Genomic DNA, 13,162 nt, shown 5'->3' on the forward strand with positions numbered 1-13,162 from the left:
CGATACCGATCACATGGATTTTCTGTACATTTTTCAATTTAGTTATGGTGAGTGTTACATCATCTGGGAAAAAAGGAACCATAAAATCACCTTAATTTAGAAAAAAAACCGTCTTTTTACTTCTTCAAGAGAAAAAATACAAAAACGTTGCAGACACAATGCAGCAACTATTCAGTCAAAAAGACAACTGAAAGACACTAAAATGTACCTGCTATCAGTAACCCAATCTTTAACAGATTGGAAACATTAAGGCTCTCAACAGGCTAAATAGTGCAGAAAGTCAAATAAATAAAAGACAATATGTCTTACAAGTTTGTCTTTCTGAATATGCCATGTTTGAAACTCGTGAAACTTACAGAGAATGGGATTCCTTCTTTAAGGAGACGTTCGATGTGAGAGTACACTGTCTGGTGGAGCTCTGACAGTGCTACGTCTGTGAATTATTTACGTCCCGGTGGCACGTAGCGGGGCTCCAAGTGAGAGAGCAGTCGGCGGAACCTGGTGTCTTCCACCACTGAGAAAGGCTCATGTAGCCCGATTCAATTATTTTTCGGGTTATTTGCTTAGCCTTCTGACTGTCACGCTCATACAGGCGAGTGTTGCCACTGTGGGCTGTGTTAGCTGCCGTCTGACTGATGCTGCTCCGGCTGTCTTCTTTTCATTCACTGCCGTGAGCCTCAAAACCTCACCATACTCCGCCAAGTGTTTGTTCTTTAAATGTCTTATTAAATTGGTTGTGTTGAAGCTTTTTTAATGTGCTTCCCCTGCAAGGTATTTTTTCGTCACGTGTTGCAGGATGCAAACTTTACGTCACTCTCACAGACTGTGTAGAAGTTCCACACGGCAGACATGTTTGTTGTGGTTTGCCGCTGCGTGCCTGCACAGTGTGAAGGAAAGGGGGAGGGGGCACACTACACACAGGTCCTCTTCAGACTGCAGGCTGCAAAGTATGAGCTACAGGTGATGGTTTTTTGTGATCGGCAATGAAAGGCATTGATCGGCATACGCCGATCACATACTTTTTCACAGAAATCGGCAGTTAATGATTGGTGGCCGATCTATCGGAGTATCCCTAAACCAGACACTTACTTCGGATTTAAGTTTAATTCGAAATGGTCATTTTCATTCTGAATTAGGTGTTTACAGGGTCATTTTTAATCTTTTTAAAGAGGATTTAATTTTTATTCTGAATTAAAGAGGAATTAAAAGTCTCATGTAAACGTAGCCAATAATACACAGAGTACCTTTAAAAAACAACATGGATTGTTTTATTGTCCTCCACAGAACTACAGCATGTATCATTGGGATCTGTTTTGTCCCAGAAAGTTAGTGAAAGACAGAAAATCCAAGCACAAGCTCCGGTCAGATAACTGAAGTAAAAAAGAGAAGGCAGGGTTTTAAAGAAACAGTCATTATCACAAAGAGTGACCAGATACACCCAGTGGATCTGAGAGAGTCTTCATACCAAACACTACAGATCACAAGGTTTCCTCCAAAGGCAGCACGTTCAGGAGGGAAAATACCCCGGTGTCACGTCTGAAGACAGGAAGTAGAGAGGTCAAAGCTGGTGACAGGAGGAGGGTCCACGGTTCAGGCTGGTTTGGGGGACCATTGCCTCAATCATCCTGAGGTGAACAAAGTGAGGAGAGGTGAGTCTTCTCTAGTTTGAGGATAAGTTTGCTCATTTAAAATGCAACAACCTGGGCCCGTATGCACGTCCAGCCATTACACAAACGGGACCATTAGTCTTAACGTGCCGTTATGAAACGCCCCATTTGGCTTCCTGCTTCGCGTCGGGATTCTTTTTCCCATAACTACCTGCTAACCATACATTATCCCTTACTTATGGAATATTTGTCATATCACTATCCAGAGAAACCAATCTCACAATAACTATGGTTACCTTGCGTATCTGATCCAGAAGGCTCTGACCTGATGGATCAGAGACGCAGCCGGTGCAGAACGGAGCGGATCCAGTGGAAGTTAACACATTGACTAGAATAGAAACCTATCAGATCTGGTGCTGTGATGGATCAGAGACGGGCCAGACACGGATCTTGTGGAATTTAGCCATTAGATTTAGAAAGTTTCCTCACCCATTCGTCCTCATCGGCCCCAGCTCCTTCCCCTCCAGGCTTCAGGCTGCTACCTGCGTCTGCTTTGTTGGCCATGATCTTGTCCGTCCATGACGCTCCGGCCTTTTCATCCCCAGCAAAATTACACTTAGTCACTGTGCCACCGTCTACCTTGGATAAGGACACTGGCAGCACCAGAGGAAGGAAAAAAAGCACAGAGGAATAAAACAGAAGAATGAAACAGCTGAGCGCTGTGAAAAATGTCAGGTGATGATTCAAACAAAGGTTAGTCTGAACAGGTGCTGCAGCCACACACAATCTAAAGCTTGTTTAAGATGTTATTCTTTGGACTCTCCTCAGGACAATGAAATTAAACATTACGATGCCTAAAGAAACATGTCTACTAAATTTCAAAGGGCTGGATAAACTCTCTGAACACAAGTAAGGCCAAATTTGATTAAACCCCACAGAGGTGACTCGTGAATTTGTGCAAGAGACAGAAAAAACAAACTGAACACTAATGGGTGCCATGGGGGGTCAACACTCGGACAAGCTTGAAAAAATGTGGAGGCCATGAAAACCAGAAGGACCCCTGGCTCTGAAAAGAAACCTGTCTTATGTCGTCAGAAAAGAAATGAAAAAGCTTGGAATTAATCTTTGAGTGTATTTCACAGAGGTCGCTCTGGACTACCGAGGGGCCTGAAGCCACAGCAGGGTTCAGACAGGTAAGAGTCTACTTAACAGGCTTATTGCTCTGTTTGTTAAATTAAACAGTAAAAGCAGCATGGGTAACACAGACTCACAGATAAAGGGACTGTTTCCTCTGGTCTTCAGCCGAACATCCTGCCCCGTCTCCAGCTCCGTCTTGTCCATCTCGGACTCTGGGTACCAGAAGGCCACGCTCCCGCTGGGTCGGTACTTGTCAGTTATCTTCACCAGCTCTGCTTTGTTCACCATGGCTGACAGCTGCTCCTCAGACAGACGGTCTGACTCCCCTTTAGCTTCCACCTCTGTGTGGACAGTGAGTGTACGTACAAGCCCATGAAGACAAAAGGCATTCAGAGTTACATGGCCCTGAAATCAAAGGTCTGTCTTAAAACACAACATTTCTAAATATAACTCAGATGAGGGCGTCTGATGGGCGCTGGCTCGTCTCTTCACTCACTGTCAGAAGACTCTTATTAACCTTATCTTTGCCTCAAAGAAAGATCAAACCTACAGGACATCTCATACTGTATTTTATTTTTACTGACAACTGTTTGACAAGAATGGAGCAGCCTGATCTCTCTTTGTGTCACAGCAGCAATCACACAATCCCTTACAGACTGATGAAGATGAATACAAATAAATAAAATATTACTACTGAAGTGATTTGCCAAATGAAAGAATGAAGTAGTAAATGGGTGTTAACATCATTGAAGACCTCACCTGGACCACCAAGACCGCATCACTGACCAAGAAGGCACGTCAGCGCCTCTACTGTCTCCGCAAGCTGAGGAAAGCTAGAGCCCCTGCCCCCCATCATGTGCTCCTTCTACAGAGGCACCATCCAGAGCATTCTCACATTCTCCAGCAGCATCACTGTGTGGTACGGGGCCTGCACTGAGTCCTGCCGATTGACCCTCCAGCGTATCGTGAGAAGAGCTGAGAAGATTGTTGGTGCCTCTCTCCCCTCCCTCCATGACATTTACTCTTCCCGCCTCACCCGAAAAGCCCTGCACATAGCAGGCGACCCCTCCCACCCGTCTCACAGCCTCTTCAGCCTGTTGCCATCAGGAAGGAGACTACACAGTCTCCGGGCCAGAACCAGCAGACTGAGGGACAGTTTGATCCACCAGGCAGTCAGGATGCTGAACTCTCTCCATGTTTTGCCCCCTCTTCCTATAGTGCCCCCTTCACAGACTTAACCTGGTCACTGCCCCCCACACACACACACACACAAAATCAACGCTGAGGTATGAAACGCACACACTCACTTTGATTTTAAAGTGCACTATAGCAAAGTTTTTGCACTGTTTTAAACTGTATTTATTATTTTTATTAGCTTACTCTTTTTAATTTTAGCTAATCTTTTTCTAGCTTTACTATGTTTATCTGTTGTTGTTGTTGTTGTTGTTGTTGTTGTTGCTAGGGTCTGAGAGAGAAACCCAATATCAAATCCTCTGTATGTCTGGTGCATACTGCAGTTTTTGACAATAAAGAAGACTTTGAACTTTTTTTTTACTTTAAGTGGGATTCATTTTGAATCTTTAAAGCTGGTGTTGGTAATCAGATTTAGATCCGCTTTTTGTTATACTGGTTAAAATGATCTTTATGTCCTGATGGTAATCAATACATAATGTGTTCTTACAAAAGAGCGAAGAAAAGTTGCTATCTACAGCCGGAGTAAACCTGGGAAAACACTAACCAATCACTGTTTTTTGGGTGCCAAAATTTTAAACCATTCAAATCCCGTCCTGCCGTTCTGCCCGCCTCCTGTGCGTACATTTCCCTGGCATGCACTCCGAGTCCCCGTCTCCTGCCTCTGCTTCCCCTGACTCTACTGACTGCCCCTCTCGCTCAACCTCGGGCCTGTCCCCTCTGACCCGATGAGGTGCTTTGCTCAGGACTGTAGTCCGGATCAGAGTCTAAAAAGTTCTCACCACGGGGCTCTGACAAGCAGAAGAATGAATGACGTTCAGTAAGTCCTACAGAAAAAGTATGTGTATTGTAGCATCCGTCCGGACTCTGTAGTGATGACGAGCCGATTCGTGAACACGTTGATCTTTAATAACCGGTCACTGTCGGCCGTGATCACGACAACCAACAAAACAACAATCAATGTTTGAATGAATGAAGAACTTCTCCTCTTGTCTGTCCTCTCTCCAGCTCACACACTCTACACCTCTCCTGATGCCTTCACTAACCGTCAACACTGTAGGAATTAAGAGCATCTACACTGAACACGTTTAACAAACAGTAGAACTGTTACAGTATTATATATGTGTTATAACTTTTCTCCTGATCTCGTGTCACCGGTACAACTGGATAATGCTAGCATGACAGTTGTGAGTACTAACAGCAGCCATGTTTGTTTGTGTTTTTAACTTTCACTATGAGAATGTTTTGGTGAGGACCGGTTTTGAATCAGTCACCATCATATGGTCGCAAGTCAGCGGCGCTCGTGCATGTGAGCGGGGGGGGGGGGCGTCGTTTTGTAGGAGCTCTGAGGGAGGAGGGGAGGGGTTAGACGGAGTCATGAGGAAATGCTACATTCAAATTCATGCTAGTTTTCCGAGACTGCCAACCCCAACTTTAAATCTTTGAAATATCATGACTTCTCATCATTTTTGGAAACTTTCTTTTAAAAATGAAACAATATGGCTTTAGAAAACATCACATCTGACATCCCCGCTCATTATTATCAGGCCTTTAAACATCTGTCTTTGAATCTTTAGGACTCATGTGTGCCGTTGCATTTCAAATAATGTGAATACGAACTCAGGCACAGACTGACTCTGACCACACCTTTCATTGCTGCTCACTTGGCCCTCTGACTTTGCACACGGCAGACATACTGATAGTGGTGAAAAAATTAAGAATACAGTCATAATGTTTACAGGTCTTTACTCACTGTAGGAGGACATGAGGAAGCCTGTGTTAACCTTCTTTGTATCACTGAAGTTTGGTTCGATCTCTTTCCCGCTTGCATCAAACTTCCTCTGATGGATGCGGCCGGGTTTGATGTACAGCACAAAGAAACGGACCTGAAGTCGTAGAAACAAAGTGCAGTTTGTGATAAGTCCTTTCAAACTGTGAGCACTAAACAAGAATTTAGTCAACTATTTTTGCCCAAATCAAAGAAACACATATTGGGTCTCATTCATGAAAGGTGAGAAGCACGAATTTGTGTGTAAACCGAGTGCAGCGGAAATTTACGCAGATCAATCTTTTAGTAGCTCTGATCTGTGAGTAACTACTCACAAAATCTACACCTGCTCCTGACTGTGTGTAGAGCTTGTGTAAATGTAGGAATACACATAAATACTGCTTGTCACTGTCGGAAATGACAATTTTAATACGTACTGCTCTCTGTTATGTACACAATACGCAGATGCTTTGAGACACTTAATTTAAACATGACAAAATATTAAATATATATATATATAACATATTTTTAACAAATAATTTGGCAGTTAAAGGTGACATATCATGCAAAATGGACTTTTTAATGGTTCTTTACCTGAAATATGTTTCCCTGGCATGTCTACAAACCCCCCGAGAATGAAAAAAATCCATTCTGCCCCTGCTCTGATTTCTAGACCTTTCTGTAAATGTGTGTGAAACGAGCCGTTTCAGACTTCCGTGTTTTTGTTACGTAACAACAATATCCGGTCTGTCACGGAGTCAGAGCTCGGAGCTTGTTCAGCCCATAGACTGTATAAAATAATACTGAATCCCTCCTCCGATTTTCATTACCTGCACAAATGTGTGCTAACAAGGAGCTTAGGAGGGAGGCATGCTAGTTGTAGGCTGTCTTAATAAACACAAAGGTCGGTTTTACTCCCCACGTCTGCAGATTTGAAGATCTAGTGGATGATTTTTATTTGTCATGGATAAGTGCTAGCGCTAATTAGCATAGCCACATAGCTACATGTTCATAGCTGTAGCTGTAGCTGTGTACCAAGACACACGTCGACATACTGACAAATAAAACAACAAGAAACACTAAATCTGTGACCAATCCTTCAGAAAAGGTCCTGCTGCCTTTCTGGCAGAGGTCGGTTTTACTCCCCACGTCTGCAGATTTGAAGATCTAGTGGATGATTTTTATTTATCATGGATAAGTGCTAGCGCTAGTTAGCATAGCCACATAGCTACATGTTCGTAGCTGTGTACCAAGACACACGTCTACATACTGATAAATAAAACAACAAGAAACACTAAATCTATGACCAATCGTTCAGAAAGGTCCTGCTACAGGCGCCTCTCCGTCAGGATCAGATTCTGGATCAGATTCAGAGGGTTGAAGTAACGCGATCTCTGAGCAGCCGTGTATATTCAGCCAACATGTAAACATTAGATCAACGTGCTGGAGAGCCGACGCACATCCACTTCCTGAGGGGGCGTGGTCAGAGAGAAAACAGAGTGTTCTGAGGAGGACTGAAGAAGAGGGTTTTTCAGGCAGACCAAAATCTGATTTCAAAGTGTTTTTTTAGCATAAACTTTAAAGACATGTTTTGGGGGCCTCTTGAACCAATATATATTGATGAAAAAAGCGTGATATGTCCCCTTTAAAGCTTGAGATCTAGATTAGGTTTATTTAGAATGTGAACTACTTGTTAAAAACCACACAGACTAACTGGAGCCTAATCTGACGAGGCCAACTAAAAGAAGCCACGCCATACCCGCACATTTACAGGTGCTCTCTGTGTTGGGATTCTGAGCCACAGGGACCTTCCAGCGGGAGATGGCAGATAGATCTGGAATATCCCAGCCATCAATGAGCCTCATTTCACCGGCATTATTAAATTAAGGCCGGAGCCAACATGCCAAATGTCATCGGTGCCATAGACTGCACACACATACGCATCAAGGCTCCATCTGAGGATGCATTTGCATACATAAACCGGGAAAACTTTCATTCTGTGAATGTGCAGCTGATATGTGATGCAAACTGTGTGTTGCTCAACGTTGTGGCTCGGTGGCCCCGTGGGACGCATGACAGCTTCATAGTTGGCACCCGTTTGGAGAATGGAGCTGTGAGAGATGACTGGCTTGTCTGTAAGAATGTAGTCTTCTATACAAATGCATGTGTTTTATATGTAGAGACTTAACATTTTATATCCATAGAACATAAGATGTGCTTCCTACAGTCCACTTCACCCAAAATAATTTCAATCTCCGCCTCAGAGAAGTTCTTTTTTCGCTCTCTATCCTTCTTTCCTTGCGCCATGATTGCAGGGCAGGCCGACCAGATGCACAGGTCTGTGTCCTTATATGGTGGTTATTTGATATTCATGGGAGGGGATTTATGCTAATTGATGATCACCGGGAGCGCGCTGTCAGTTTACGATGGGTTGGCATTCATGATCTTACACACGTGTTACCGTTTAAATCTGAGTTTCCCACGCCGTTCATGAATCCGGAGTGGAGTTTTAGTAGGGTGAGCTTTTATGTGCAAATCTACACACAGATTTACTCACGTTTCAGGAATGAGACCCAATGAAAGCATGCAGACCTGAAGGATGGACACTTGTCTTTATTCCTTTTTTATTCTGAAAACTTCATACAGACAAAAGCAGTCTCCCTGTGAGAGAGGACAAAGTGAGTAAACTAAAGTAAGATCATGTACTTTGGGCACTCTACCTTCTGATTGCTGTCATCACAGACTGCATGTCTGGAAACATCCAGCAGCTTCCCCTCTAGCAGGACCCCGTCTCCACTGTGCAGAAGAAGAGAAACATCAAGTATTAGAGTAATGCTACTCCCACCTTTGAATCAGCATCTTCTTACTTCTGTTGCTTAAAGGTAAAGTGAGTAGACATGGGAACATTTAGGGACATCTAGCGGTCAGATTCTAGATTACAACACTCCCTTCCATCAGTGAAGCGACAGTGGCCTTCAAGGACAAGAAGCTCCTGTGAGGTGTGATAACTTTGAAACTCCAGGTGTGAAGTTCTTATAATCAAAAATGATTATCAATAGAAATTATATTGCACACAACAACAACCAATCTCTTCTTCATTGTCGTCCAAAGGTGTATTTTTCACAGCCACTCACTGAACACAGAATATGCACGTTACTAGTTTGTCCATTCTGTGTTGCTGTAGAAACATGGTAGGGGTGGACATTGATTTTTGAAGATTCAAATATTTGCTCACATTGTAAAAATTGGAGAGTTACTTTGAAAAGTGTTCTCCTTTTTAAAGTACTTTTTTTTAAGCATTTTTACGGATGCCTGGTTGTAATACTGTATTCCCGCCACACGGTGGCTACAGAGCGTCTTAAAGTTAGAGGATTGACGTCACAGACAGACCCTGAGAGGCTGGTACATGCATTTATTTCTAGCAGATTAGATTACTGCAATGGTCTGTTCACAGGACTGTCAAAACAAGCTGTTCAGCAACTTCAGCGTATTCAAAATGCTGCTGCACGAGTACTGACAAAAACTAAACAGTATGAGCACATTACTCCAGTTTTACAATCCTTACACTGGCTTCCTGTCAATCAGAGGACAGATTTTAAAGTCTATCTGCTGTCTATAAGTCTCTCTGTGGCTCAGCGCCAAAATACATCTCTGACATGCTTGTGTCATATGAACCCACGAGGACACTACGAACATCTGGGGCTGGACTACTGACCGTCCCAAGAATCAGAATGGTCAGAACAAAGCATGGAGAAGCAGCATTCTGTTATTATGCAGCACAGACCTAGAATAACCTCCCAGATCATTTTTACTTATTTCCTTTCTTGATCTCAGATTTTAAAATATTTTATGTTTTCATGCTAATGTTTGTTTAATGTCACATTTTTAAATTTTAAAGGTATATCGTTATGGAATTAACCTGATGTTGGATCTATAAGATGTTGAGTTGTCTGACACCCTGCAGGTGTCAATAGTTCTGATCCAGCTTCTGGCTGAGACTCGACACAGTAAAGATTCAATGTGTGAGTCTTAATCCCTGGGAAGAAGTTCTGAGATGAATCGAATGATTAAAGGTTAATTTCTGTTAAGACGAGATCAGTTGTGATTCTGTGTCCGGAGGGACAGTAAGACTCTGCAAGTTACAGACTTCAGAGCAGTGAGGGGCAGGGGCGTCACCAGGAATTCTGGGTCCCCTGAAAAGATATCTGGGTGGGCCTCATCACCACAACCAACCCTTCAAAATTGTTATAACCACACCTGCATTACCCAATGACCCATTCAAAGACATAAATAACTATAACTTGGTTTACAGCCCTGAAAATTATAAATAAGTAATCACAAGAGTGAATGTAATATTTTTCAGAAACATAAAACACATTTTAACATTAACATCACATCCCTGCTGTCAGTTTGGAGTAGGAAATTTACAACTACTAGAGGCCTTTATGTTAACCTGAACTCAAAATACAATTAAAATAAGTAAATAAATACAAAATGTTACTATTTTTCCACACTACGAGAAAACTGCAAACCATCTAGTAGAGAGAGACTAAAACAATGCAAACTCTCACTTCAAACTTGAATGCACAAGGGCACTGGGGCTAATCCATAGGCTCATGAAGTCTAACAAAACTCTAAAAACCTACAGTTTACTTTCACTCAGATTCAGCCACACTAGATGCTGTGAAAATATGACAATTCCCCACTTTAGGTATGAGACACACATCTCACAGAGCCTCCCCTTTTTTTCAAGTTAAGACGAGATCCGTTGTGATTCTGTGTCCGGAGGGACAGTAAGACTCTGCAAGTTACAGACTTCAGAGCAGTGAGGGGGGGGCTGATCATTTATAATAATCCCTCCTACTTTAAATAAATAATAAGACCCAACACTATTCACTATAAAAGTTAAGTTATATAAGTACAGAGAGAGAGAGAGAGAGAGAGAGAGAGAGAGAGAGAGAGAGAGAGAGAGAGAGAGAGAGAGAGAGAGAGAGAGAGAGAGAGAGAGAGAGAGAGAGAGAGAGAGAGAGAGAGAGAGAGAGATATCAAACATAATTGGCCGCATATAAAATGTAAATGTTTTAAATGTTTGCTGTATGTTTTTGTTGATTGTTACTTTTCAGTTTTTGGTTTTTAACTCTGTAAAGCACTTTGTATTGCTCTTTGTATGAATGCTGCTTTATAAATAAACTTGACTTGCCTTACCTAAAGATGTTTGTTAACAGCGTAAAGTAACAGAAGAAGAAGAATGCTAACTGCATTAAATAGCAAAAGAAGAAGAAAACATTAGGGACAGTCACTGCGATTTTCTCCTTTTCTGAATCTCACACTACTACACACGTATTTCCAGAGACTGAGCATGACTGTAAAATGTAAACACACGCGCCACGCCGCGTCACAGAAACACAGACATAAAGATCGACACAGACGCTGTCAGTGCCCGCTACTAGCAGCACCTCTTCCTGCTGCTGGTTAATGGGACTGCCACACAAACGGTGGGGGGGTTAAAGCTCCTGTGTGGAACTTTTGATTTGTGTCACTTTTAGCACCCCCTTGTGGACAAAGTGTCTTTGCTTAGCCTGCCCTCTGTATGCTTAAGTAGTGTCCTCTGACGAAAAGTATCCTGCTTGTTTTACAATCAAATGCGTCATTCACTGAGAATATTTAAAAAGGGAAATGTAAAATAAGGGCAGTTTCTTCAGCTTCCTCGCTGACACCTACCACCTCACACCATTTTCAGGCATTAAATACCAACATATAGGAATTATCAGTGTTTGTCACTGATGACCTTTTTTGCTTTAGTAGGTCATAAAGAGGCATCAGTATTCATTTCAGTCTTTTTCATTATTGTCAAAAAACTCCCCACAGGAGCTTTAACTAAACACAACTATTTTCATATTCAGTGGATTTTACACACATCATTAAAATTAAAATAAATTGACAATTAACATTTCATTAATAACAGAGATCGGGTGGGATTTAATACGTTTTACTTCTTTTTTGGATATGAAATACATTTTATATTCATAATGATACAATGCATTAGTATGATGACGATTATTATCATTATTAGTATCATTATTATTAATATTTTCATTATTCTTATCATTATTATTAATATTATTGTTATTTTGCATTGTATATAACGTTGTTATTTTGTCTCTGTCTTTTTGTTTATTGTGGCTTGAGATTAATATCATCATTATAATTATTTTTTATTTTTACATTTTTCAAAATAAACACTTCCAAATAATAAAAACAAACATACTGATGAATATGATGGTCTACTCTGCCAGGCCTGTTCTACTAAATGCAGCATCTTACTCAACACTGTACCTTTGAGTTGATGTTGTCCTTTTGGAGGGATAACTATATACTTGTATAAATGAGCATTTACTTTCCATACTTTGCATGGCCTCATGAGGGCCAAGGATTTTTATTTTATTTTCTGCAAGATAGGTCAGACAATTTATTTAATGTTTTTATTTTTGTGTGTGTGTGTGTGTGGGGGGGGGGGGGGGGGGGGCCTTAAAGTCAGAATTATAAGATTAAATTCAGAATTCTGGGGAACAAAGCAAGCATTTAGACAAAAAACATCAGAATTATAACTTTTTTCTAATAATTCTGATTTTTTTTTTTATAATAACCACATTGTACAGTATGATACAGTCTGTGGATAGAGGGCTCTGGCTGCAGAGTCTACCTCACCAGCAGGTTTTAGGTGGATTTTTAGGTGCACTCGAGTACAAACAAAGGTATCGAACCTCCTACCTTTCATACGTGGAGGGAGCCCACGCGTGGTCCACTTTCTCATTGTGTACCGGTTTGTTCTGTAGTGTCGTGTTATTATAAATCCGGCTCATCTTACACCAACTTTAATGTAACTTCTCCTTCTCTGGGATTTCTCCTGACTTCCTGTTCCTGCTGCAAGCTGCGCAAGAGAGAGGTGCACTCGATTTTCACACAGAACGTGCCGGAGGAGACTTTTGAAAGCAGGAAGGCAAGGCAAGTTTATCTATAAAGCAGCATTCATACAAAGAGCAATACAAAGTGCTTTACAGAGTTAAAAACAAAAACATATAGCAAACACTTCTAACATTTTATAAGCATTAAAAAGTTGATGCAGCCAGTAATGTCTGATGTCTCTCTCTCTCTCTCTCTCTCTCTCTCTCTCTCTCTCTCAATTCAATTTTTCAATTCAAATTTGCTTTATTGGCATGAACAACAAGATGTTATTGCCAAAGCACATAAATTCATACAGTACATTATATATATTCACAATATACTACACTCACCATATATACATTAATCATACACTATATTCATTACATATTATATTCATCACATACATATCAACCATATATTACATATTTTATATGCATTAATGAACGATGGTGTCACCTATACAGCATATCTCAATGTCTGATTGAGATCAATAATCTCAATTGTCTCTCTCTCT

The 13,162-nt window shown here is 41.4% G+C and overlaps 1 protein-coding gene across 1 annotated transcript; it reads right to left on the bottom strand.

Annotated features, from left to right (window-relative positions):
- Positions 1-1,241: 1,241 nt before the first annotated feature.
- arpin (actin related protein 2/3 complex inhibitor) lies at positions 1,242-12,648 on the bottom strand. Its single transcript, XM_034685676.1, has 6 exons — positions 12,475-12,648; positions 8,424-8,499; positions 5,689-5,821; positions 2,879-3,085; positions 2,097-2,260; positions 1,242-1,625 (listed from the first exon to the last, which is right to left on the bottom strand). Exons 1-6 carry the CDS (start codon positions 12,564-12,566, stop codon positions 1,617-1,619), a joined length of 681 nt encoding a protein of 226 aa, XP_034541567.1. The 5' UTR covers positions 12,567-12,648; the 3' UTR covers positions 1,242-1,616.
- Positions 12,649-13,162: the final 514 nt, after the last annotated feature.

This window comes from Notolabrus celidotus, chromosome 6 (genome assembly GCF_009762535.1).
Source record: "Notolabrus celidotus isolate fNotCel1 chromosome 6, fNotCel1.pri, whole genome shotgun sequence".
Taxonomy (NCBI): Eukaryota; Metazoa; Chordata; class Actinopteri; order Labriformes; family Labridae; genus Notolabrus; species Notolabrus celidotus.

Coding starts and splice junctions, on each gene's coding strand:
- arpin (XM_034685676.1), bottom strand. CDS start 12,566: ATGAGCCGGATTTATAATAACACGACACTACAGAACAAACCGGTACAC. Junction 8,500..12,474: donor GCTCCCTCCACGTATGAAAG/GTAGGAGGTTCG, acceptor TCTTCTGCACAG/TGGAGACGGGGTCCTGCTAG. Junction 3,086..5,688: donor CTTCCTCATGTCCTCCTACA/GTGAGTAAAGAC, acceptor CTGTCCACACAG/AGGTGGAAGCTAAAGGGGAG.